Source organism: Rhodamnia argentea, chromosome 9, assembly GCF_020921035.1.
Source record: "Rhodamnia argentea isolate NSW1041297 chromosome 9, ASM2092103v1, whole genome shotgun sequence".
Lineage (NCBI taxonomy): Eukaryota > Viridiplantae > Streptophyta > Magnoliopsida > Myrtales > Myrtaceae > Rhodamnia > Rhodamnia argentea.
Genome location: NC_063158.1, coordinates 26,364,793 through 26,392,751, shown reverse-complemented (window position 1 = coordinate 26,392,751; position 27,959 = coordinate 26,364,793). Strand labels below are relative to the sequence as shown.

At 39.7% G+C, this 27,959-nt stretch overlaps 2 protein-coding genes across 2 annotated transcripts; both read right to left on the bottom strand.

Moving 5' to 3' along the window:
• Positions 1-108: 108 nt before the first annotated feature.
• On the bottom strand, positions 109-20,988 carry LOC125316715 (E3 ubiquitin-protein ligase RGLG2-like). The gene is made up of 10 exons (XM_048285829.1): positions 20,713-20,988; positions 20,306-20,531; positions 1,747-1,860; positions 1,560-1,657; positions 1,366-1,445; positions 1,181-1,286; positions 964-1,091; positions 732-885; positions 504-560; positions 109-431 (listed from the first exon to the last, which is right to left on the bottom strand). The coding sequence occupies exons 1-10, from the start codon at positions 20,896-20,898 to the stop codon at positions 348-350; spliced, it is 1,233 nt and encodes a 410-aa protein (XP_048141786.1). The 5' UTR covers positions 20,899-20,988; the 3' UTR covers positions 109-347.
• LOC115733795 (ankyrin repeat-containing protein BDA1-like) lies at positions 20,917-27,959 on the bottom strand. The gene is made up of 3 exons (XM_048284850.1): positions 27,304-27,959; positions 25,674-26,345; positions 20,917-20,988 (listed from the first exon to the last, which is right to left on the bottom strand). Exons 1-3 carry the CDS (start codon positions 27,898-27,900, stop codon positions 20,917-20,919), a joined length of 1,341 nt encoding a protein of 446 aa, XP_048140807.1. The 5' UTR covers positions 27,901-27,959.

The following is a 27,959-nucleotide window of genomic DNA, read 5'->3' as shown; positions in this document are numbered from 1 at the left end:
GAAATTGTGGGGCGATTGCACAATGCAGTAAGATTCAAAGTAAAATTATGGAGTGATTGCATCCAACCTTTCGTGCCAAAAAGAACCTGTAAGTAGTTAGATGGTGTTGTAGAATGTTGGAGTATGATGTAAACAAGGCAGAACAGAGGTAGAATTTACATCAACGGCAAATAGCAAAACAAAGAGCGAAGAAACCGAAAACAGAACTGGTTACAGCAAACAACATATGTCAACTACATGTCCGCAAAGGCTCACAAACTCGAAGAGACCCGTACCGGAGCCAAAAGAATCCACCAGTAAATCACGAAACTCATCTACCGCTTTATCCATCTACTTGGTTCCGATGTTCAGTCGTAAAGCTTTATCCTGGTAGTTATGAATGTGCGACAGATCGGACACGAGGTCAAGTCCGTTCCGCACTCATAGCAGGTCTGCAAAAGTGACACTGAGATGTTACGGATCCTGTAGAGACGTAACAGCAAATAAATCTGGTGTTCTTTTACCTGATGCCCGCATCCAAATGCAAGATCCTTCTTACTCCACAAGCACACGGGACAATTCTGGAAAAAAGAAAACAAGAACCACCGAGGTTTACAAGTGATCGGAGACTTGTGTTAAAGATCAAGGAATGGGACATCACATGAAAGTACATCAAGCTAGCGAACATTCATTTCTGTATCGGTCACGACATTTACTTGAGTTGAGCTCTGCATTTGAGGAAAAAAAGTCACCTTGTGAGAAGGACTTTCAGTAGGAGTAGAAGCGTAAGAGAAACCACTCCTGTGTTCGTTAGTGCTTGAGGGCATGCGCTTCGGGTAAGATTTTGCAGAACGGATCTGCTTTGGTGGAGGTAGAGGAAACCTTCCTGGAGTTCCTCTTCGACATCTGAAATTATAAGTACAAATCCTATGTTTATAAATTGCTAATTTAAACTACACTTTAAAGTGTATACTCAAGTGTTACCCAAGAAGTTGGAGATCGAGTGTAGCTTTGTATTGTGTTGGTATTTCCATCAATGCCGCAAGGGCGAACTCTGTCTCCTTCTTGGATGTGGGCATGTACTTCAACATAATGTCGGTAAAATTTACAAACTACAAGACAGAAAAAGAGTTCGGTCACACCAAGTCGAAGTCTCATTATACAAGCAAGTTCTATAATCATTGTAGCTCAGTCTGTTAACCTGGAAGTTGTCAAAAGCTCGGTAAGGAATGTTGTCATCAAACTTGTGCATCATATCCCACGGTCCATCCCCGACTCCAACCAACACGATGGACAATGGATACTCGCTGAAAAAATGGAAATGTAGGTTCAGGATTGTGATTTATGCAGTAGATGCATCAGATCTAGTAAAATGGATATCCAAACCTTGCTTTCACGATAGCATCTATTGTGTTCTGCTCTTGGGGGCTCAAATGGCCATGACCCGTGTCAACGCTTCTTGTAACCTTGCAAATGAAGTTAAACCGAATAATTTATGCTGAGAAATTCCTCATATGGGAGAGACATAAAAAGATTAGGGCTGCAGTTACTGCATAAACAAGAGCTCTTTATAAACTGACCTGTCCATCGGCGATGATCACAAGGACATGATACTGTCCACCACTGCTATCCACTATTTCAATGGCAGTGTCAATTATCGGAGCAAATGATGTCGGTCCTGTTATTTTGGTAAACATAGGTACTTTGTCATTTCAATAGTTCCATAAACAAAATCTGTAACATATTTGCTAATTGTTTAAAACTAACCAGACAAGTGTACATCCGGAACTAGATCTCTGTAACGGGAAAGAACTTCCTCAAAGCCCTCGCATGGTCTATTGTCGGCATAAAAGCTAAAGACTTCCTGATCATGCGTTGTAGCTGCAAAACCAATGGAATTCCAACCATCCAGTAATTAGCAACTCTTTCAGTTAGTGTTACCTCTAGTAACAACATCTGCAAGTACTGACCATCGCCAAAACCGAAACAAGGAATGAGATTGTCTTCATCGAAACTTGAGAGCGTCCTCCCAATTATAGATATTGCTTGTTCATACGGATTAGGGGTATCCCCAAGGTGATGTAGGCTCTTGCGGTTGAATGATCGCGCACCTGTCCATTCATTGCTTTTTGTGAAATCGATACCCACAATAAGATTGGAAGACTCGAGGCCAGCTTGAGCAAGAGCATTTGTGACCTGCATTTCCGCATTTATTCAGTGAATTAAGCTTGAAACTAGTGTTCTTTAATTTGCGAAATGTAAATAAGCTTGAAAGGTAGAACATAGAGTTGAGATACCTGTTCCAGCGAGCTGTAATCATCACCGATTTTGGAGTATTTTGACTGTACCTTGCCTTTTCTTTCATGATCATGGTAATTCTCAGAAAATGAAGAGCGATTGGATGAGCTTCAAATGATCGGGAGTCATAACTGCGCGAATCATAGTAGTAGCCGCTGTTACTTCTCGATTCTTTATTCCCCATATTCACGTCCCGCCTTTCTCAGTTGCCAATAGCCTCGTTTTCACCGAAGATTACAAGCCTCACACCACTAATCTGCTACCAGAAAGTGCTCTGTAACCAACAATACCATCATAATTGTAAGCATGTCAAGTACACAGAATTAAGTAAATAGAACATTGTCGCAACATGTAATACTATGAACTCATTGGCTTGATAAAAAACCACAGACAAAACATATGCAGATCACTATCAAACAAGGCATTTCATTGTACAGTTTCCTAACCACACCACTTTAAAAAATTATGGTGGATTGTGCATGACCTGAAGGGTATTCTACATAAGCTGCGAAATCGCTTTCATCCACTTCTACCAGTAGCACAGTGACTCGAGCAACATGCGAAAAACAGAGGAAACAAATGCTAAATGCAACCAGATTCTGTCACTATTTTCACTGAAAATTGCGATCCTTTCACAGAAACACGTAGAGGATTCATGATTGGATTCCAGCTAATTCAGCAACAGATACAAACTGAGAGAGACAAACTAATACCAGAGATCATATCATAACTCTCTGGACATCATAGACAACACAAACAGATTTTGTTTACCTCCATGCCAGGTGAAAACAAAAAGCAAAGAAAGAAAAGGCTCTCACAATCACAAGGTCTCAGAACAAATGCTCTGCAGGAAAGAAGAGGTTTTCATCCAGACTATATAGGGATGTAGGAGTGTTGGAACTCTCGATAAAATATAAAGTCAACGCCATCATCAACAAAGAAAATTAAGGAAAAAACGAAGGGGTTGAAGCTTCAAAACTGATGCGGAGCGCCACTTGAGCTGATCAGTTCTTCACGGAAATTACGGTCGACAACAACGCCCCACCTAAAAGCTGTGCTCATACTATTATTAAAAACCCATTTCTTGAGAAAAACTGGTGAAGGCACCCAATAAAAGTCAGAGGCTTGACTCTTGAAAAGCTCTGTACTTCACAAACATCTTCCCTGTAAACTTCCCAGGAAACAACGAGATTGAGAAAAAAAATGCAAACCCTATTGGCAGACAATCATCAGATGTTCTACTAGTTGACCAAAAGATTGACGGGAAGCAGGCAAAAAGAGAAATTGCGAAAACTAAATTCAATCCATAAATCAGAACATGGTGAGCCTTGATTGCATAAAACGATGAGGGGGAGTGAAAATCGAAAAATCCAACCTCAGTTCTCCAAGCATGCAGAGATCACCTCCCTCCCGCAGGTTGTTCCTCAGAGCTGCTGTTTCAAAATGAGGAAGACTAATTCAAAGCAGAGCCTTCTCTCTCGCTAGACAAGGCCAATGGAGTTCATTAGCGGTTTAATTTTTTTTTACTTTGTTTAAGATTATACACTACAAGTTTGCTTTGTTTCCTTCTGCATCTCTCTCACCCTTAATTATACGCAACAATCTTGACGTTAATCATATAAAAAGATGATTTTTTTTTTCAATCTAACAAAATCCCTTCTCAGTCGCCGAAAAAAAAGCGGAAAAACAAGACCAATTCCGAATCTTTCGATTCGCTTATGATATCTCGCCACGTGGAAAATGTCATTCTTTGGGGTGCGTAATAGCGGACTTTTCCTTCATTTTTAATCGGGTCGTCGCTATGACGGTGGAGGCAGGACGTCACCGTACTCATCATTTATTATCTTTGACAAACATGCTGCAAGAGAACTATCAAGGGAAGAAGAAAATTCTAGTCAAGAGGTTGCCGGAGTCTATGACACTATGCCTGATTCCAAGGTGCAACCGGGCAAGACAGACAGGTCACGAGATCAATAATTTGGACAATATTCTTCTAGAATTAATAGCTTATATCGCCTACGAAAATACGTGCAAAAAAGAAATATTTTCATCGTTCATGAAAACATTTAGACAGAAATTATTGACAGTAATTAATAAATTTTTATTGGCTAATTAGGTCAAACGATGCAAGTAATATTTTGAGGAAAATATTTTCTAAATTATTTATTTTTCGCGAAACAAATGGAACCTTAAAGTTTGAAAAGATAGGATTGTTAAGAACAATCAAAGATGCATTCCGTATGCCAAAGAAAAGGCAAAAACTACTGAATAGCTGGATAGTATCTTTCCGCACTACGTACACACTATGCTGAGCGTCGTTCACGCTCTATTGATATGCATAGAGAATGACTCTACCAATACTAAAATCGGTTGATGACATAACATTCACAACCAAAACTTCAAGCAGCAGAGTTGTGCATTGTGCATGGCCATACGTAATTTTCATGCGAATCTATAGGGTGTAGTCATTGGAAAATTTGAAAATTTACCATCGTTGGTAGATTTCGGATTTCGATTAATTTGCACATGACGATCATTACGATACGCGAATGGTCGACATGCTAGAGCATGTCATGTAGATTCCCGCCAAGAATTGTGGCCATTGTCGCTGTCTGAGAGAGTTACATAAATTCACTGCAAGGTTTTCAATTTTAAATTGATGTTTGAACCTGAAAGATGTTATTGCAGATGTAGATCATCTCTTCCATTGCACGTATATCAAGTATCGTCAAGCGAATCTCTTCTTAGCTTGTGGATTGTAGGGAGATGCTGTGTTTTTCTTTTATGGAATCAAGTACAAATTGAGCAGAAAAGAGCATGTAAACATAAGAGGCCAAAGCTTTTAAGGCGGCGATTTTCGTGGATCTGATGATGGAGCTGGTGTGTCAACAGGCTAGTTTCATATTATCCTCATTAACAACACCCAAAAGAAGATTGACCCTTTAGTATTTTCCTTTCAGAAAACGATGCTAATAATCCATAAATTTTGGCGCAGCGTGTAACGTAATTTTGAACTTTTGGTATGTTCAATACAATCTTTTAACTATTTTTAAATATTCAATCTATTCCATCAACTTTTAATTTGTTCAATTTAATTTCTCAACTTTTCATAACAAACTCAAATCAGCCCTCCACTACTATTCACGAGTTTTTCACCTTGTTGTTCATATGTGTGAATATATTTTCATCTCAACCTATTTCATAGATGAAAACAATTACGTATTCTTTTTACTACTTTATTACCCCTTTTTTTTTTTAATCTTTATTAATATTGCGATAGTTCCATTTAAGCATATTTTAGCTTATGAACATAAAAGAAAAGGTAAAATCTTCTTGAGAGTTATATTGAGCTAATATTCCAGCTATTTGCAGGATCTAGTTGTTTTTATATGTGTTAGGGTATCTCATCCTTGATTGGAAGACACCATATGATATAGCCACGAACAAGGGGAGACAAAACACGACTATCACCGAGGAGTAACAAAAAGACCTTAGGAAAATTCCTTCGGCCGGGTTGGATTGCGGGTAATCGATCGCAAGGGAAAAAAATGTAGGCAAGGCTGAGAAATGATATAGAGAAGTGAACCATCAAAGTGTCGGGAATTAGTGAAAGAGCGGTGACCCAGATTGTACCGATGGAGGCGTAAAAAAGTGGTGTTGTTGAGGACGGCGAACCCGAATAGCTCCCAACTGTTCAGGATCATGTTTCCGGCTTAACGAGGCCTCCCAATGGCAATGCTACCGGAATTATTGGCGGTAACTACGGTTGAATTCGCCGGGAGATTTACAGAGGAGTCCCGCCAATATTCTCTCGGAGGACTGAGGGTGGCTTGGTAAGTGGTAGTCGCGATTAAGTGACCCCTCTCCAAATCCTTCTTTGAGACTTAGTTAACCACTTCAGGTTCTTATTTGAGATAATATCCATTTTGAGTTCTCTTTTGAGAAAACAACTCCTCTTCACCTTATTTGAAATTTACCCTAAAACAAATGAAGCACAACAGTATAGGGGCATCCCTAGCATTACAAAAGGAGCTAATAATTCGAAAAGATGGAGATAGGAAGCCTTCATATAGTAGCCAATACAACATTCGTTTGGGAAGGTACGAATTTTTGATAGAGGAAACTCGATCTCTTACATTTTTACGCACTTTAGCATCATCGCTATTTAAAGAATCAATTAATAGATCGATCTTGAAGTTTGGTGGGGATCTTTTCTTAAAGCAAGAAATTGATTGATTTTAGAGATATGGTTCCAAATTCCAAGAGGATTTTAAAACATATGCTTTATCAAATAACCCGACATTCTAAAATCAAAAACTCGAGGTTGAGGTTTTTTTTTTTTTTTTCAATGATGTGAGAACGATGTGGGGGCACCTCAAGTTTGGATTTACATCTTTTATTTGATGAAGATAGGCTTTTGAAGTTCGATATTTTTCTTATTTAATAAAATTTAGGGCATTCTTTTGGTATAGAATATTTGAATTTTCTGTTTCTATTGTTTTAACATTTTAAATGCGTTAAGATATCTTGTCTTTGATTGGGTGATATAATAAGATCCAGTAGTTCTTTTACGTTTATCTAGGGTTTTGTTATATTCTCAGTATTTCTACTTTTGATTTGTAATTTTTAGGAAAAGGGTTGCAACTGTGCTTAGTTGTTGTGTTTTGTCAGGTCACTCAGTTTGCGTCTTTTGCAGAAATACAGGAAATCAAGAGATTCCACTCTTCTCGTTTTGGTGCGCACGCACTTCTGGCGTCCGTCTTTGCGAGTTGCGGCTCGGTGCTTTTCGTTTTCACAAGCTGGATTAAGAAAAAGGCTATTCGGAAAGCATCGAATTCAAGCATGATTAAAGGTGTTCGGTGACCAAAGAATTAATATAGCAGTCCATTGCATGCAACTAAACAAAAACTAGCGTGACAAGAATTATGAAAATAAGTAATGCTTGCCAAGTACGTTGAATCTTTCGATCGTTGAAAGTTGCGACGCATCCCCTTGTGGCATCGATTCGTCGCCGAACTCTTGTGTACGCTACCCTCCAGAGCACGGGGACACAAAACACGGCGATCGAACAGAACCCAGAAAGTACACGTAGGTAAATTGTTACCACCTCAGGGTCTTGCGGCGTTTGGACAATAAGAGAAACAGAGTAAGCAAGGCAGAGAAGGGGTATAGGGATGTGAAACAGAGGGTTGGCCTCTACATTAAAAGTGGTAGCCCAGATTGTGGCGATGGAGGCGAAAAAGGCCAGGCTATTGAGCATTGCGTACTCATAGAGTCCCGAAAGTCTCCGGATGCTATCTCTGGCTCCATGTGTTTTTCCTGTAGCCATGCTGCTGGAATTGGCGGTAACAACGGTGGAATTTGCTGTGGGATTTGAAGAGGAATCCTGCAAGTATCCTCCTGGAGGAGTGAGAGCAGCTTGGTAAGTGGCAGCCGCGATTAAGGAAGACACTATGAGGATTATGTTGCGAGCGGATTCATCAGGGATTCTGAAAAAATTTGCGCACTTCTCAAAGGAAGTTAGTTCCTTGCTAAAAAACTGTGATAGAGAGAGGGTAGGAGTAATTGCCCGACGTCCTAGACGGCGTGACCTATTCGCTAGATCTTGGTCGCTGCTAGGATTCTCTTGGAAGATGTCCAGAGCCGTCTTACCCCGGAAGTTCTTCGCTTTTACAGCCGTGTACCCAATCAACAGCTTCATGATCTGGAAAAAAAATTGCAGAGGAAAAGAAATTAAAGTACACGGTTCCCGTCAATTTCAATCACTGCTTTGTCACAAGCTTTACTATCGTACACAAAATGAGCTCATGGCCATATGTCTATTGGAGTTCGATGATGCTAGTGTAGTGATGCAACGGCCGCTGTACAATGGGAATAAGTTTATTTAACCTTACTTATTAAATACAATCATTCCGCCCAATGTAATGAAATCCCGAGTCTATTTTAAAAACTGCGATTTAGTCTTTTTACTAGAAATGGTCGAGGTGATACCTAGTAAGTGATCATGCAAGTAGCAAATAACATAGGCGAATCCACTGAAGTGATGACCGAAATGACCAAAACTTTTTATAAAAATTTTAGGACTTAATCACTTCAACTAAAAGGTTTAGGATTTAATTACATTTTGTACCTTAGGTCTTTTGCTACGAAGAGAAAGACTACCTAAGACAGGTGTGTGTGTATATATATATCCTCTATGCATAGTGTTCAACTGATCCGGGAGCAATTCTCCCTTCCACAACGTGATTATTTTATGGTTTTTGTCGGATTGTCCTTTGTTAGCATCCGTTTGACTAGCTTATATCTCGTACAATATGCTCGGATGGACTGATATCGAAAGAAGGAAAGAGATTTTGCTAATCAAAAGGAAAAATGAAAGAAAAGAAAAGAATCAATTAAGTTATTGTTGTGTTCTGTAGAAGTGATGGTGATGTAAAGAGTCGAAAACTGAGTTTGTAGGAGTTTCTGAGGGAAACAATTTTGATCATAACTTTTTTTCTCAACTTAGAATAGAGTGGATCTCTCTATAACATTCCTTTTTTTTCCTTCCTTTTTCTCTATATCCTCCAACCAAAACATTGTTCCTGGATAAGATTATGCTTGAATTGAAGGATCCCAAAACAAAAGTGCAAATAACCATGAAACCGATGAACCATACCTCGGGCTGCTTTTCGGATGCAGCAATATGTAAGACGGTGTCACCATCTTGGTCTTTCCAATCCAAGATTCGCGTCAGATGGACTCGCTTAAGCCATCCAAACAAAACCTTGAATGCTTCGCTGTTGCCCGTCCCGACGGCGACATGAACCGCAGTCTCGCATTGGTTCGTCAAGTCTTCAATGGATGATTTGCAAGCAGATAGGAATTCAGCCAGGAGTTCTAGGAGCTCCACGTTGTCCCACCCATTGTCTCCTCTTTCCCCGGCTACAAAATGCAAAGGGGTGATCCCGCCTCTTCCTCGGACTCGAACCAATTCAAGGTCGAGGGTCATCAGTGCCCTCACAGTGCCATAATGCTTCTTTTGCAAAGCCAAGTGCATGGGGCTGTAACCCCCTCGATTCAGCTTCCCAGCGAACTGCGGCTTCAAGGTGGCTATCTCCATGGCCACTTTAGTTTTCCCCTGCTCCGCGGCAACGTGTAGTGGAGTATTTGGGAAGGGGCCCTGGGATCCATGATCTAAGATGTTTTCGTCCTGCTCAATTGAGCTGTAGAGCTCATTAACACTATCAGCTGCTATTGCTTCTTGAAGGCTCATTGTTTGAGGAGGGAAATGTAGGAGAAGAGGGGCTTTGGCTCGTTGATGATGGATGGAAGCAGGAGTGGCGGACATGCGAAGTCACAAATAGTGCCGTAGTCAACGCAGTCATTGTTCATCATTCAATCGGTCGGGGGATTTTTCTCTTTAGAGAACTTACATGCGAAGTTTCGTAATTAATTGTGGTCTGACTTCTCCTTCCCCCCCCCCTTTTTTAATTAATTGTTGGGTGCCATTTCTCAGCCGCTACTTGCAAGTTGTGGGGAGTACTGAGTAGCAGCGGAGGGTGTCCCACCCACCCGGCTCGCAAATATGGTATCTGCTCAAAACTGTTGGAACCAAAATAATAATTGTGACTTTGGAAATTTAAAACAAGGAAACAAATACAAATCAGAGAGAGAAATTCTTCATCGGAATGCAAAATACTCGTACTACGTACTACAACTCGAAGCTCACTTGGAGTTCCATGGCTTGATTACAGTGCTGAACAATCGCCCATATCTTCTTACAATCATAAAGCAACAAAAAATCCACACAATTATTGCTCTTGAACCATCCGTAGCCTTCACACAATAAAAGTCCAAAAAAGGCCAAAACACTGTCCAAGCCATCAGAAAACATGCGTATCTTCCCATGAAAAATTCAATGGCTTTTGGGGACCTTTTTGTTCATGCATTAGTTCATTCAGCACCCTATGAAGCCATATCGCCTAATAAGCCGCTGAAGCTAACGTCATGTATTTTGCTTCGGCTGTCGAGAGTGCAACAACTTGCTGTTTTTTTTTTTAGGACCAAGAAATCACTCCCGATCCGAGGAAAAAAGCATATCAAAAAGTACTCTTCCGATTCTCGGTACCAATCACTGTTTGTGTACCCCGATAAACTGAAATCTTCAGTACAAGAATGTAGAATTTCGTGGTTACAAGTTCCATCGACATACCGTAAAATTCTTTTTACTGCATGCAAATGTGATTGATAGGGTTTTCCCATAAACCTGCTAATAATTCTCACTCCATAGGCAATATCTGGCCCAGTAGAAGCCAAATATATGAAACTCCCAATAGTGCTTTTGAAATAAATGGGATTTATCAGTTCACCTGTGCCTTCATTCCGTAGCATCAACCGTTCTACTACGGGAGTATGAATTGGTTTGAGTGATTCCATTTTCAATTACTTCAAAATATCATTCCCATATTTTTGATGTGAAATAAATATGCCATCATATGCTTGCTTCACTTCAAGGCCAAGAAAATAGGACTCCCAAATTCGAGCGGAAAATCAAACCAGATACAAACCAGCAAAGTCTGAGAAGTGCAGAACGAGCTTAATACATGAAGTCCGATGGAGAACAGTGAGACTGACCTTATGATTGTGTTTGTGAGCTTTGGCTGCTCAATCTGAGTGGCGACCATGTTCACTGCTTGCCAAAGAAAAGCACAACAAAACGGCAATTCCAAAACGCAAAATACATCAGCAAAAGTCAGTTCAGATATTTCACTTAGGATTTGTCAGTTGTCTTTTTAAGGAGAAACATGTGAGTTGCTGATCAGGAGGAACCGGCGGCCTGCTAGCTTTGATTGCCAGCCCAATAGGAGGTGATCAAGCACAAAAGCAGAGGGTAGTCGTAACGTCGTGTTGTAAGCTCTTACGAGTTACGATCAGTACTGAAACAGAGTACACAAGACCCGAAATACAAGCATTTGGCAAAAATCAAATCAGCAATGATGCAATATCTTCTCACGTGTGTGTAAGCTCTTATGATGAGTATAGTCTCAAATTAGGATCAAATTGAGGTTAAATTGAAGCTCGAGGGTCACAGCCATCAAATTCCAATGGAGTTCCTGCAAATTTCAGTCAATGGTAACGTTTACAGTCAGGTATCCAACAGATCTTGATCATGTATGACACTTTAAACTATGAAACAAGCGAATTCAAGACATACGCCGCTCTGACAGCCATGATCCCAACAAATTCCTAACAAGTACAGCATTATTAACAAGAATTTCGTCTTTCGACTCAGCATACAAAAGTATATGCAGACATATCAAAGTGGCATCATATTTGCATGAAGTTTTTGTCACACAGAGATCCTCAAATCACGACGAGAAAAGTCAGGCTTATTTTCAGCAACTTTTGGACCCATCAATGTGGAGCATTATGTCCGAATTAATATTTATAGTGAACCGACCATAGCACGTTCCTGTGTCACCGGATAACCCCAGTGAACTATCATCTTCGGCCACTACCGTTAACCCTCACTTCCACCACCACTAACCACTAAAGGTTTCACAAATACGAATCAAACAGTACCAATATGCATAGGAAGATAGCGTAAAACTGGAATTCGGCTAGTGAAATTTACCGGAAAATCATCATGTGCGTCACTGATTTGAAACCATATTTTTCACCGGGAACCTCTGCTAATCACCATTGAGTCACATAGAATGCATAAGATAGCAGAAAGGGGCGGTCAGTAAAGTACTCAGAGACAATAAAATCAGACCATCAATAAGCGAAGGAAAATCTCGGTTGACAGGAAATGGACTAGCAGACACCGCAACTAGTTAGTTTTTTTGAACAAAACCATCTGAGACATAACGGATTGCTTTGCAAACCATCCATAACACAAGCTAACAATCACGAATCTGACTTATGCATTTCGTCGAACAAGTGGTGAGCATCTAGGAAAATGACTCTATAATGCAACATGTTAATCCAGAGGCTTCTAGAAAAGGTTTAATTCCTATCAGTGAAAAATAGTTTTCAATCCCGATCACTTTTTCAAGCGAATATCGAAATCGACTTCAAATTCAACCTTAAGTTGCGAAATAAGCAATGCAGAATGTTTTGGGCCCTCACGCTCATACATCTTACTACAAAAAAAATCATCAAAAAAACTTTTTACAGGTAAATTCACTCAAGACCTCTCTCAACTTCTTCGACAACCAGCAGAAACAAACTTCAATCCCGGGAACATGCTTCGATGACATACCCAGTTAAACAACATTACACATGACGGGAGTTTTAAACGTCTGTACCGAACAACAACCAATCCAGATGCCAAGCATGATAACACTCCTCAGATTTGCACACGAGTTTCACTCAGGCATTTCGACGAACACATGACAAGCAACTCAGTTTAGTGATCGAGAAATTTAAAACCAGACATCCACAATATCATCAAACCAGGCCCAAATCAATAAAAAAAAAAAATGGGGAGTTGGCCAAATTGGGCTGCGCAATCTGGGCCGGCCTTTTTATTAAGAAATTTGAACGACTCTTTCTTTCTTTCTTTCTTTATTATTATTTTTTTTAGTTTTCAGCTAGTGTTTCTTTCTTCTTCTTCTTTTAGCTATTTTCTAATTTTTATTAAGAATAAGATCTCTTTCTTTGCTTTTTTTTTTTTGTCGGAAAGATGTCATTCATATATTAGAATAAAACTCAATGAGTTCTTGAGATACATAAAAAATTTTCAAGTCTAGCAAATCCCAAATAGACTATCTCCCATGTTCTCCTTAGGGTTTCTCTCCTTTTCCCTAGCAGACGCCACCGCTGAAGTGCCAACACTAAGGGAGAGAGAGGACCTTCTCTCCCTCCTCACCCCTCTCCCTTTTCTCCCTTTTGTCTTTCTTTTCTTTTCTGATATGTTCTGGGAGTTTATGTGCGCGAATAAATTTATGCAGGTGATCTTGAATGTACGTGGAGACTAGTTTGGCCATTCGTCCGGTGAGCGATTACCGAGGAGGATGCTCATGATGTGGCTCTACAATGCTTCCGAGATTAGTCCGCTCTCTCCCTTCGATTTAGATTTAGGTCAAATTTGAGGGTTTTACTCTCTCAAACTAGATATATATATATATATATATATATATATATATATATATATATATATATATTTGGTAGTTCCTTACACGTATTTGATCCGTGTTCTTTCAACATTTATTGGTGATTCTGCATGGCAATGGTAATTAGGACATTGAACTTAGACACGCACCGCAAGTCATTGCAAATAGAGAGGGAAATCTCGGCTATGCTAATCACCGAATTTAGTGGTGATTGGCCGCCGAATATTTACGATGTTAGATCTGTATTGAGGGATGAGAGTGTGTCCTTAACTATATATCGTGCTTTGTTATTAAGAATAAGACTTTGAATTGTTGACAAAAATTCAGATGTTAGCGTGCCTGAGTCCAAATTGGAACAGTAATTTTCTTACGTGTGGATATTATTGGGGGAAAAAGTCCAATATAGCCACCGAACTTTTGTTTTGGGTTAGCCAAGCCCTTATACTTTTGATTTTTTGAGTAGACGTCGCATGCTTTAGGAATTTGTTCTCAATCGAGCCTTTTCTCCTTTTCATTTTCTCCATAAACGTCATGTACTCTAGAAATCTCTCTCGATTGAGTCCAGATTGACTGGCCTACGAATTAATCCAACTACGTCACAGGGATGGCATCATCTTAAATCGAGCAAATCAAATGATCGTGGTCTGCGACACCCAGCAGTAATTCTACCTGTGCATGGAGGAAGATCGTGAAGGCTAGTTGTTAAGTATGTTGTTAAGTAACATAATTGTAATGCCAGTCCACATATCTTCAGGTTGACTAATGATGTCCTTTTAGAAGCTTGTTCTCAACAAGCTTATATACGATTGATCTTCGCATCTCTGCTAAAGTTGCATAGATTATAACTAATTCGCATATGAAAAAAGCTAAAACCAAAGTTCTTTATTTGCAGTCCGATTCTTAATTAGTAGTGCACATTTTAAACTCCCCACTCAAAACGAATATAAAAACCCCAATGTAATCCCCCCATAAAAAGTAGGTTAAGTTTTACTTTTCAACCCTTTCATCGCTTTTCTAGTTAGGTCCCCTTGTTTTCAATTTATCTAATCAAATTTAGAGGTGAGCAACGGAGCCCATTTAACTCGAAAATCGACCCGAACAAGTCTTACCTGTCTCATTCCAAGCAAGTTCACATTGGGACAAGTTTGGTGCCTGCTCATTGATCAAGTTGAGGCGCGCTTAGCATCTAACTAGCGATTAACTTTTCGTGATATAGAATATATCTAAGAGAAGAAATGGCATTACTTCATCATAAGTCGGTAAGTTTATAAATAAATTGAAGCATATCGCTTCAAGGTAGGATGTAATCGAAATTATTAAGATGAGAAAAAGAGAATCAATACAAAAAAGAATTTTTAATGAAGAAATTTTTTTAAAAAAAGAAATTTTATATATACGAATTTATAGATAAGCATGTTAGATTGCGATGAATAAAATAAAAGTAGACTAAATCTAACGATACACTGTAGCTTCAATAAAATATGACACTAACCCTTAAAGTGCATAGTACAATAGAAATAACTAGATGGAAGGAACACAACTGGTACCTTTGAACTCAAAAGGATTTGAGAAGGACAACTACATAGTACAATAGAAATAAATAGATGGAAGAGAAAAGCGGAGGGAGTGCAATGGAAGAGATCTTTAACAATATGGAAATAGGAAAAGAGAAAAAGAAGATTTTTCACTCCCTCTACTTTTCACAGTCATAATATTTTAGAGAAGGACGTTGTTAGTGTAACAGTTTTTGGGTGACTGTGACAATAACGCTATATTGCAGTAATAAGAAGAGTCTTAGCTTTTACAAACCTGGGGACTAGAAACATAGGTATCATATTGCACACACGAGAAGAACACTTGCAAACTATTTTCCATGCTTCAGTTTTGGGAAATGGCCGATGTGTCTCCCTGTGGCATCGATTCCGCATAGGAGCCGGTTGTGCTTTGACCACGCCTTCCACTGGGCCGCCAACAAGACCAGCAGCAAGCTAAAAACACATGCCGTTATGACGATTCCCACGACCGCATCCGATCTCGTGAATTCGATCATAAGGGTAGCAAAGTAGGCAAAACCAACATAAACCGCTAACGAGTAAACCAGGGAAGCGTGGGGTAGTAGGGGAAAAGCCATCATACAGATTGTGCCAATGGAGGCAAAGAAAACAAAACTGTTGAGGGTCGTGAACGCGTACAGATATGCGCCGCTCAAGATAATGCTTCCAGCTCGATGTGGTTTTCCAGCGGGGATGCCGCTGGAATTGGCCGGGAGATTTGAAGAGTCATCCTGCCAGTATCCTCCTGGAGGAGTGAGCATGGCTTGGTATGTGGCAGTCGTAATTAAGGCAGCCACTATAAGGACTATGTCGCGAACGGATTCATCTCTGAAGCCGAGTTCAAATACGATCCGCTCGTACGGTGTTAGTCGACTTCTTAAAAACTCTGATAAACATATGTTTTTACTGAGAGTAGGATCTTGTAACTTCTTCGCCAGATCTTGATCGCTGGTAGGATTCGCTCGGAAGATATCTAGAGCCGTCTCACCCTCGAAGTTCTTCACATTTACTTTGACATGCCCAATCAACAGGTTGATGATCTGGAAGAAATGCAGAGGGAACAAAATGAAGTATCCATCCCTTCAATCCCAATCGTTTTTACTGTCGTGCACAAAGTGAGCTCATGCCATGTGAGTTTGGGCATACTAGTGATGCATGGACCGATGTACCATGGAAAAAGTTTACTAAAACCTTATTTGTCAAATCCAATCATTTCAACCCATGTAATGACATCCCAAATGTATTCAAAAGGTGATATATAGTCATCTTACCTGAAATTATATGAATGATAGCTAGGCGTGTGAGTTGTAGCATTTTGACAAATTCGCAAAACTACTGAACGGAATGACTATGATTTCTCATAGAAGTTTAGGACACGATCAAGTCAACTGAAAGGTTTAGGATTCAATTACATGTTGTACATGAGTTCTTTTGCTATGAAAAGAAGGACTATCCTAGACAGGTATATTTATATCCTTTATGCATAAGATTCAATCTAATCGGGGATCAAATTCTCCCGTTAACAAAGAGATTATTAGTGATCACAATTGATTTATAATAGGATGTGTTAGATTTCTTACTTGTGGAGGCTTCAATATGGTCCGATTATCACAATAATCACCAATAATATATCATGTCATTTGATAAATCATTTTTGTTGATGATTTTCTTGTGTTTCCATTGGACCACTCCTAGCATGTAAATTATGGATATTACTACAGTTTACAACACCATGCCGTACAACGTCAAGCGTCAAGTGTCAATCGTCAAGCGTCAATCGTCAAGCGTCAAATGTCAACGTAAAGTGATAATATTAAATAATATAAAGTTACCCAAAACTTAGTTCAATCTCCTCTCTATCAATGTTTCTCAATCCATGTACTTTCAATCCCCGGTATTTCATTATCATAACATTTGTTCGAGGAGTATATTACGTCAAATCGAAGGATCAAATAATAAAAGCAAACACATCCATGAAATTGAAGAACCATACCTCGGGCTGCCTTTTTAAAATAGCAATATGTAAGACAGTGTTACCATCTTGGTCTTTCCAGTCCAAGATTTCTGTCAGATTGACTCGCTTAAGCCATCCAAACAAAACCTTGAATCCTTCGAGGTTGTGGTTCTTGAGGGCAACGTGAACCGCAGTCTCGCATTGGTTCGTCAAGTCTTCGATGGATGACTTAGCCCATAGGAATTCGGCCAGGAGTTCTAGGAGCTCGACATTCTCATTAGCGTTGTCTCCTTTTTCCCCGGCAACGAAATGAAAAGGGGTGATCCCGCCTCGTCCTCGGACTCGGACCAACTCGGGGTTGAGGGTCATCAGTGCCCTCACAGTGCCATAATGCTTCTTTTGCAAAGCCAAGTGCATGGGGCTGTAACCCCCTCGATTCAGCTTTCGAGCGAACGGCGGCTTCAAGGTGGCTATCTCCATGGCCACTTTAGTTTTCCCCTGCTCTGCGGCAACGTGTAGTGGAGTATTTGGGAAGGGGCCCTGGGATCCACGATCTAAGATGTTTTCGTCCCTCTCAATTAAGCTGTAGAGCTCATTGACACTATCGGCTGCTATTGCTTCTTGAAGGCTCATTGTCTGAGGAGGGAAATGTAGGAGAAGAGGGGCCTTGGCTCGTTGATGATAGATGGAAGCCGGAGTGGCGGACATGCGAAGTCATAAATAGGGCCATAGTCAACGCAGTCATTGTTCATCATTCAATCGGTCGGTGGATTTTTCTCTTTAGAGAACTTACATGCGAAGTTTCGTAATTAATTGTGGTCTGACTTCTCCTTCCCCCCCCCCCCTTTTTTAATTAATTGTTGGGTGCCATTTCTCAGCCGCTACTTGCAAGTTGTGGGGAGTACTGAGTAGCAGCGGAGGGTGTCCCACCCACGCGGCTCGCAAAGATGGTATCTGCTCAAAACTGTTGGAACCAAAACAATAATTGTGACTTTGGAAATTTAAAACAAGGAAACAAAAACAAATCGGAGAGAGAAATTCTTCATTGGAATGCAAAATACTCGTACTACGTACTACAACTCGAAGCTCACTTGGAGTTCTATGGCTTGATTACAGTGCTGAACAATCGCCCATATCTTCTTACATTCATAAAGCAACAAAAAAATCCACACAATTATTGCTCTTGAACCATCCGTAGCCTTCACACAATAAAAGTCAAAAAAAGGCCAAAACACTATTCAAGCCATCAGAAAACATGCGTATCTTCCCATGAAAAATTCAATGGCTCTTGGGGACCTTTTTGTTCATGCATTAGTTAATTCAGTATCCTGTTGATACCTAAATTTTGATTAATCTTTTTCAGTCATTTCTGCATAAAAAATTTAAATTGATTTTAGTTCTAAATAAAAATAACAAAATCATCTTTCATATTTATATTTAGCATCCATTGCATTACATTTTGCATTTGATTGGATTGGCAGTGGATGAACTTATTTCGAGATTTTGGGCTTAATCGAATCAATTGAATTATTTGGATTGAGCCCACAAGAGCACCAAATTGGGGCAAAGTCCATAACTATCAATAGGGAGCTGAAAATTGGAAATAAAAGTGCCAAGGAGGAAAATTGATTTATTAAAAGAAAACTTGGGCAATAATTCGGTAATTTGTAACCCTAAATCTGTCTCTATAAATAAGCATGTCTAGGGTTCGCAAAATGGAGGCCACACAATTGTCATACACGGCTAGAGAGAATTTTGACGGCCACAATACATGCTCACGGCCATAGAGAAAGACAGGAGGTGGAGAAAGCGTGAGAGAGACGGAGAAGACTGAGGCTTTCTTTTTTACCACCGCTTCACCAATAGGGTCAAGAACTTTGAACAACCATCCACGAAGATCCAGGCGTCTAGGTAATTTCCAACGAAGGTTTCTTGGCAAGTCCCTGCAAAAAGTCTAGCAATCTCAATGAAAGTACTTACACGGTGCTCCCGAAGACACCGTAATCAGTGGACAAATTCCAGACAAGATCCTTGCCTTTGGATATTCACCATCGTTATCTTATGAAACACTACGGATTCATGCCTCTACTTTGAATTCTTTATTGTTTTCTCATGTTTACCCACCAATCATGAAGAAAACTTGTAGGGAAGAAAGGAGCGCACATAGGAATACATGACAGAAAATTCACATTAAAAAAAAGGAGCTTTCAAAAGAGAAGAGAAAAGTTTCTTTCTTTTCTTTGCAGGTAAAACCAAAATCCTAAGCGGCGGTCAAGATAGCTTCTGATGGAAGTTTGATCTGAATTGAGGAATGTTCAAAGAAGGCTTGGAGAAGATTCCACCTTGGGGGTGGAGAGACATTCACTTACATAAGTTGAGGTATTCACGTGTTGAACGACTCAAGTCTCAGACATCAAAAGGGAAGTTTTTTCTCTAACAATTTGTTTGACTCCATTAGATTTTTATTGTTATTAAGTTCTATCAATTCCAGAACCAGAAAGCTTCCCACTTTCTTTTTGTTGCAGGTTCTCATTCGGTCTCACCCAGTTGTGGACGTGTCGTCTTCAAGTAAAACCCATCAGAGATGTTCAAGTCCTTGTTGCATCGATACTTTATTTTCATGTAGGTTTGCTTTCGTTCATTGGGAGCAAAGACGACATCTTCATCATGCCCAAGCGTTTGTCATCTACTTGATTGTTTATTTAATTCTCGATGGAGTCCTCTGACTCGCGACCACATTCAAGGAGTCCACTAACTTAGCTATTGGCTTGGCTCTGGTTTAAGTTAATAAATCTACAGGTGTTGTTGTACTTGCCAAAGTGTCCCATCGAATGTCCCTCCGCCGTGATCATCCGTGTGCATGTGAGCTCTGCCGGTCCAATCCGTAAGCGATCTCAAGCAATTCGATCCAATTCGAATTGGAAAAGATATCTGCAAGATAGGTAAAATGATGATTTTAAATATTTTTATTGCCTATCTTGAATATATTTGCATATCTTATGTTTGCATATTTGAGCATATCTTGTATCTTGCATCAAAGTGGATATCTTTTAAAATACAGGTTGATTAGGAATTTTTCCTAATCCGCAACTTACCAAACAATCGAGAAAGTCCATCTTTAGGATTATTGATGGAATACTCGATTAGACAAGGATTTGAGTTCAATCGTTAATCGTAAGATTACGAATTAAAAAGTGGATTCAAATATTTAGGAAATCTTTTCAAAAATTGATTGATATATCCACTTTCTTGATTGATATAGATTGGCATATTTACTTTCTTTATTTTGCTTGATTGTCATATTTTTTAAAATATATCCGTCGCATGATGTAGCTGCAAAACCAATGGAATTCCAACCATCCAGTAATTAGTGACTCTTTCAGTTAGTGTTACCTCTAGTAACAACATCCGCAAGTACTGACCATCGCCAAAACCGAAACAAGGAATGAGATTGTCTTCATCGAAACTTGAGAGCGTCCTCCCAATTATAGATATTGCCTGTTCATACGGATTAGGGGTATCCCCAAGGTGATGTAGGCTCTTGCGGTTGAATGATCGCGCACCTGTCCATTCATTGCTTTTTGTGAAATCGATACCCACAATAAGATTGGAAGACTCGAGGCCAGCTTGAGCAAGAGCATTTGTGACCTGCATTTCCACATTTATTCAGTGAATTAAGCTTGAACCTAGTGCTTTATATTTTTGGAATAGCTGAGACTACAAATGCAAAGTATTTCCGCATTTATTCAATGAATTAAGCCTGAAACTAGTGTTCTTTAATTTGCGAAATGTAAATAAGCTTGAAAGGTAGAACATAGAGTTGAGATACCTGTTCCAGCGAGCTGTAATCATCACCGATTTTGGAGTATTTTGACTGTACCACGCCTTTTCTTTCATGATCATGGTAATTCTCAGAAAATGAAGAGCGATCGGATGAGCTTCGAAATGATCGGGAGTCATAACTGCGCGAATCATAGTAGTAGCCGCTGTTACTTCTCGATTCTTTATTCCCCATATTCACGTCCCGCCTTTCTCAGTTGCCAATAGCCTCGTTTTCACCGAAGATTACAAGCCTCACACCACTAATCTGCTGCCAGAAAGTGCTCTGTAACCAACAATACCATCATAATTGTAAGCATGTCAAGTACACAGAATTAAGTAAATAGAACACTGTCGCAACATGTAATACTATGAACTCATTGGCTTGATAAAAAACCACAGACAAAACATGTGCAGATCACTATCAAACAAGGCATTTCATTGTACAGTTTCCTAACCACACCACTTTAAAAAATTACGGTGGATTGTGCATGACCTGAAGGGTATTCTACATAAGCTGCGAAATCGCTTTCATCCACTTCTACCAGTAGCACAGTGACTCGAGCAACATGCGAAAAACAGAGGAAACAAATGCTAAATGCAACCAAATTCTGTCACTATTTTCACTGAAAATTGCGATCCTTTCACAGAAACACGTAGAGGATTCATGATTGGATTCCAGCTAATTCAGCAACAGATACAATCTGAGAGAGACAAACTAAAACCAGAGATCATATCATAACTCTCTGGACATCATAGACAACACAAACAGATTTTGTTTACCTCCATGGCAGGTGAAAACGAAAAGCAAAGAAAGAAAAGGCTCTCACAATCACAAGGTCTCAGAACAAATGCTCTGCAGGAAAGAAGAGGTTTTCATCCAGACTATATAGGGATGTAGGAGTGTTTGAACTCTCGATAAAATATAAAGTCAACGCCATCATCAACAAAGAAAATTAAGGCAAAAGCGAAGGGGTTGAAGCTTCAAAACTGATGCGGAGCGCCACTTGAGCTGATCAGTTCTTCACGGAAATTACGGTCGACAACAACGCCCCACCTAAAAGCTGTGCTCATACTATTATTAAAAACCCATTTCTTGAGAAAAACTGGTGAAGGCACCCAATAAAAGTCAGAGGCTTGACTCTTGAAAAGCTCTGTACTTCACAAACAGCTTCCCTGTAAACTTCCCAGGAAACAACGAGATTGAGCAAAAAAACTGCTAACCCTCTTGGCAGACAATCATTAGATGTTCTACTAGTTAACCAAAAGAGCGACGGGAAGCAGGCAAAAAGAGAAATTTCGAAAACTAAATTCAATCCATAAATCAGAACATGGTGAGCCTTGATTGCATAAAACGATGAGGGGGAATGAAAATCGAAAAATCCAACCTCAGTTCTCCAAGCATGCAGAGATCACCTCCCTCCCGCAGGTTGTTCCTCAGAGCTGCTGTTTCAAAATGAGGAGGACGAATTAAAAGCAGAGCCTTCTCTCTCACTAGACAAGGCCAATGGAGTTCATTAGCGGTTTAATTTTTTTCTACTTTGTTTAAGATTGTACACTACAAGTTTGCTTTGCTTCCTTCTGCAACTCTCTCACCCTTAATTATACGCAACAATCTTGACGTTAATCATATAAGAACATGATTTTTTTTTCAATCTAACAAAATCCCTTCTCAGTCGCCAAAAAATAAGCGGAAAAACAAGACCAGTTTCGTATCTTTCGATTCGCTTATGATATCTCGCCACGTGGAAAATGTCATTCTTTGGGTGCGTAATAGTGGACTTTTCCTTCATTTTTAGTCTGGTCGTCGCTGTGACGGTGGAGGCAGGACGTCACCGTACTCATCATTTATTATCTTTGACAAACATGCTGCAAGAGAAATAACAAGGGAAGAAGAAAATTCTAGTCAAGAGGTTGCCGGAGTCTGTGACACTATGCCTGATTCCAAGATGCAACCGGGCAAGAAAGACAGGTCACGAGATCAATAATTTGGACAACATTCTTCTAGAATTAATCGCTTATATCGCTTACGAAAATACGTGCAAAAAGAAATATTTTCATTGTTCATGAAAATATTTAGATAGAAATTGTTGGCAGTAATTAACAAATTTTTATTGGCTAATTAGGTCAAACGATGCAAGTAAATATTTTGAGGAAATATTTTCTAGATTATTTATTTTTTGTGAAATAAATGGAATTTTAAAGTTACAAAAGATAGGATTGCTAAGAACAATGAAAGGTGCATTCCGTATGCCAAAGAAAAGCCAAAAACTACTGAATAGCCGGATAGTATATTTCCGCACCACGTACACACTATGCTGACGGTCGTTCATGCTCTAGTGATATGCATAGAAAATGACTTTACCTATACTAACATCGGTTGATGACATAACATTCACAACCAAAAACTGGAAGCAGCAGAGTTGTGCATTGTGCATGGCCATACGTAATTTTCATGCCAATCTATATGGTGTAGTCATTGGAAAATTTGAAAATTTACCATCATTGGTGGATTTCGGATTTCGATTAATTTGCACATGACGATCATTACGATACGCGAATGGTCGACATGCTAGAGCATGTCATGTAGATTGCTGCCAAGAATTGTGGCCATTGTTGCTGTCTGAGAGAGTTACATAAATTCGCTGCAAGGTTTTCAGTTTTAAATTGATGTTTGAACTTGAAAGATGTTATTGCAGATGTAGATCATCTCTTCCATTACACGTATATCAAGTATCGTCAAGCAAATCTCTTCTTAGCTTGCGGATTGTAGGGAGATGCTGTGTTTTTCTTTTGTGGAATCAAGAGCAAATTGAGCAGAAAAGAGCATGTAAACATAAAAGGCCAAAGCTATTAAGGCGGCGATTTTCGTGGATCTGATGATGGAGCTGGTGTGTCAACAGACTAGTTTCATATTATCCTCATTAACAACACCCAAAAGAAGATTGACCCTTTAGTATTTTCCTTTCAGAAAACGATGCTAATAATCCATAAATTTTGGCGCAGCGTGATTTTGAACTTTTGATATGTTCAATACAATCTTTTAACTATTTCTAAATATTCAATCTAGTCCATCAACTTTCAATTTGTTCAATTTAGTTCATCAACTTTTCATAACAAACTCAAATCAACCCTCCACTACTATTCACAAGTTTTACACTTTATTGTTCATATGTGTGAATATATTTTCATCTCAACCTATTTCATAGATGAAAACAATTATGTATTCTTTTTACTACTTTATTACCCCCTTTTTTTTTTTTTATCTTTATTAATATTGCGATAGTTCCATTTAAGCATATTTTAGCGTATGAACGTAAAAGAAAAAGTAAAACCTTATTGAGCGTTATATTGAGCTAATATTCCTGCTATTTACAGGATCTAGTTGTTTTTATATGTGCTAGGGTATCTCATCTTTGATTGGAAGATACCATATGATATAGCCACGAACGAGGGGAGACAAAACACGACTATCACCGAGGAGTAACAAAAAGACCTTAGGAAAATTCCTGCGGCCGGGTTGTATTGCGGGTAATCGATCGCAAGGGAAAAAAATGTAGGCAAGGCTGAGAAATGATATAGAGAAGTGAACCATCAAAGTGTCGGGAATTAGTGAAAGAGCGGTGACCCAGATTGTGCCGATGGAGGCGTAAAAAAGTGGTGCTGTTGAGGACGGTGAACCCGAATAGCTCCCAACTGTTCGGGATCATGTTTCCGGCTTAATGAGGCCTCCCAATGGCAATGCTGCCGGAATTATTGGCGGTAACTATAGTTGAATTTGCCGGGAGATTTGCAGAGGAGTCCCGCCAATATTCTCTCGGAGGACCGAGGGTGGCTTGGTAAGTGGCGATCGTGATTAAGTGACCCCTTTCCAAGTCCTTCTTTAAGATTTAGTTAACTACTTCAGGTTCTTATTTGAGATAATATACATTTTGGGTTCTCTTTTGAGAAAGCAATTCCTCTTTGGCTCCTTGTTTGAAATTTATCTTAAAATAGATGAAGTACAACAATGTAGAGGCATCCCTAGCATTACAAAAGGAGCTAATAATTCGAAAAGATGGAGATAGGAAGCCTTCATATAGTAGCCAATACAACAGGAAGGTACGAATTTTTGATAGAGGAAACTCAATCTCTTACATTTTTACGCATTTTAGCATCATGGCTATTTAAAGAATCAATTGATAGATCGATCTTGAAGTTTGGTGGGGATCTTTTCTTAAAGCAAGCAATTGATTGATTTTAGAGATATGGTTCCAAATTCCAAGAGGATTTTAAAACATATGCTTTATCAAATAACCCGACATTCTAAAATCAAAAACTGGAGGCTGAGTTTTTTTTTCCAATGATGTGAGAACGATGTGGGGGCACCTCAAGTTTGGATTTACATCTTTCATTTTGATGAAGATAGGATTTTGAATCTCGATATTTTTTATTTTATAAAATTTAGGGCATTCATTTGGTATAGAACATTTGAATTTTCTGTTTCTATTGTTTTAACATTTTAAATGCGTTAAGATATCTTGTCTTTGATTGGGTGATATAATAAGATCCAGTAGTTCTTTTACGTTTATCTAGGATTGCAACTGTGCTTAGTTGTTGTGTTTTGTCAGATCACTCAGTTTGCGTCTTTTGCAGAAATACAAGAAATCGAGAGATTCCACTCTTCGCGATTTGGTGCGTACGCACTTCTGGCGTCCGTCTTTGCGAGTTACCGCTCAGTGCTTTTCGTTTTCACAAGCTGGATTAGGAAAAAGGCTATTCGGAAAGCATCGAATTCAAGCATGATTACGGGCCTTCGGTGACCAAGGAATTAATACAGCAGTCCATTACATGCAACTAAAAATAAACTAGCGTGACAAGAATTATGAAAATAAGTAATGCTTGCCAAGTATGTTGAATCTTTCGGTCGTCGAAAGTTGCGACGCCTCCCCTTGTGGCATCGATTCGACGCCGAACTCTTGTGTACGCTACCCTCCAGAGCACGGGGACACCAAACACGGCGATCAAACAGAACACAGCAAGTACAAGTAGGTAAATTGCTACCACCTCACGGTCTTGTGGAGTTTGGACAATAAGAGAAACAGAGTAAGCAAGGCAGAGCAGGGGTATAGGGATGTGAAACAGAGGGTTGGCCTCTACAGTAAAAGTGGTAGCCCAGATTGTGGCGATGGAGGCGAAAAAGGCCAGGCTATTGAGCATTGCGTACCCATAGAGTCCCGAACGTCTCCGGATACTATCTCTGGCTCCATGTGTTTTTCTGGTAGCCACGCTGCTGGAATTGGCGGTAACAACGGTGGAATTTGCTGTGGGATTTGAAGAGGAATCCTGCAAGTATCCTCCTGGAGGAGTGAGAGCAGCTTGGTAAGTGGCAGCCGCGATTAAGGAAGACACTAAGAGGATTATGTTGCGAGCAGATTCATCTGGGATTCTGAAAAAATTTGCGCACTTCTCAAAGGAAGTTAGTTCCTTGCTAAAAAACTGTGATAGAGAGAGGGTAGGAGTAATTGCCCGACGTCCTAGACGGCGTGACCTTTTCGCTAGATCTTGGTCGCCGCTAGGATTCTCTTGGAAGATGTCCAGAGCCGTCCTACCCCGGAAGTTCTTCGCTTTTACAGCCGTGTACCCAATCAACAGCTTCATGATCTGGAAAAAAAAAAATCCCAAAGGAAAAGAAATTAAAGTACACGGTTCCCGTCAATTTCAATCACTGCTTTGTCACAAGCTTTACTATCGTACACAAAATGAGCTCATGGCCATATGTCTATTGGAGTTCGATGATGCTAGTGTAGTGATGCAACGGCCGCTGTACAATGGGAATAAGTTTATTTAACCTTACTTATTAAATACAATCATTCCACCCAATGTAATGAAATCCCGAGTCTATTTTAAAAAGTGAGATTTAGTCCTTTTATTAGAAATGGTCGAGATGATACCTAGTAAGTGATCATGCGAGTAGTAAATAACATAGGCCAATCCACTGAAGTGATGACCGAAATGACCAAAACTTTTTATAAAAATTTTAGGACTTAATCATTTCAACTAAAATGTTTAGGATTTAATTACATTTTGTACCTTAGGTTTTTTGGTATGAAGAGAAAGACTACCTAAGACAGGTGTGTGTATATATACATATATCCTCTATGCATAGTGTTCAACTGATCCGGGAGCAATTCTCCCTTCCACAGCGTGATTATTTTATGGTTTTTGTCGGATTGTCCTTTGTTAGCATCCGTTTGACTAGCTTATATCTCGTACGATATGTTCGGATGGACTGATATCGAAAGAAGGAAAGAGATTTTGCTAATCAAAAGGAAAAATGAAAGAAAAGAAAAGAATCAATTAAGTTATTGTTGTGTTCTGTAGAAGTGATGGTGATGTAAAGAGTCGAAAACTGAGTTTGTAGGAGTTCCGAGGGAAACAATTTTGATCATAACTTTTTTTCTCAACTTAGAACAGGGTGGATCTCTCTATAACATTCCTTTTCTTTCCTTCCTTTTTCTCTGTATCCTCCAACCAAAACATTGTTCCTAGATAAGATTATGCTTGAATTGAAGGATCCCAAAACAAAAGCACGAATAACCATGAAATCGATGAAGTATACCTCGGGCTGCTTTTCGGATGCAGCAATATGTAAGACGGTGTCACCATGTTGGTCTTTCCAGTCCAAGATTCGCGTCAGATGGACTCGCTTAAGCCATCCAAACAAAACCTTGAATGCTTCATTGTTGCCCGTCCTGACGGCGACGTGAACCGCAGTCTCGCATTGGTTCGTCAAGTCTTCGATGGACAATTTGCAAGCAGATAGAAACTCGGCCAGGAGTTCCAAGAGCTCCATGTTGTCCCACCCATTGTCACCTCTTTCCCCGGCTACAAAATGCAAAGGGGTGATCCCGCCTCTTCCTCGGACTCGAACCAATTCAGGGTCGAGGGTCATGAGTGTCCTCACTGTGCGATAATGCTTCTTTTGCAAAGCCAAGTGCATGGGGATGTAACCCCCTCGATTCAGCTTTCGAGCGAATGGCGGCTTCAAGGTGGCTATCTCCATGGCCACTTTAGTTTTTCCCTGCTCCGCGGCAACGTGTAATGGAGTATTTGGGAAGGGCCCCTCGGATCCATGATCTAAGATGTTTTCGTCCTGCTCAATTAAGCTGTAGAGCTCATTAACACTATCAGCTGCTATTGCTTCTTGAAGGCTCATTGTTTGAGGAGGGAAATGTAGGAGAAGAGGGGCTTTGGCTCGTTGATGATGGATGGAAG

Coding starts and splice junctions, on each gene's coding strand:
- LOC125316715 (XM_048285829.1), bottom strand. CDS start 20,898: ATGGGGAATAAAGAATCGAGAAGTAACAGCGGCTACTACTATGATTCG. Junction 1,658..1,746: donor TCCGGATGTACACTTGTCTG/GTTAGTTTTAAA, acceptor CCAAAATAACAG/GACCGACATCATTTGCTCCG. Junction 1,446..1,559: donor TGATCATCGCCGATGGACAG/GTCAGTTTATAA, acceptor TTCATTTGCAAG/GTTACAAGAAGCGTTGACAC.
- LOC115733795 (XM_048284850.1), bottom strand. CDS start 27,900: ATGAGCCTTCAAGAAGCAATAGCAGCTGATAGTGTTAATGAGCTCTAC. Junction 26,346..27,303: donor CATCCGAAAAGCAGCCCGAG/GTATACTTCATC, acceptor TTTTTTTTCCAG/ATCATGAAGCTGTTGATTGG. Junction 20,989..25,673: donor GTGTCCCCGTGCTCTGGAGG/GTAGCGTACACA, acceptor TGTTGGTTACAG/AGCACTTTCTGGCAGCAGAT.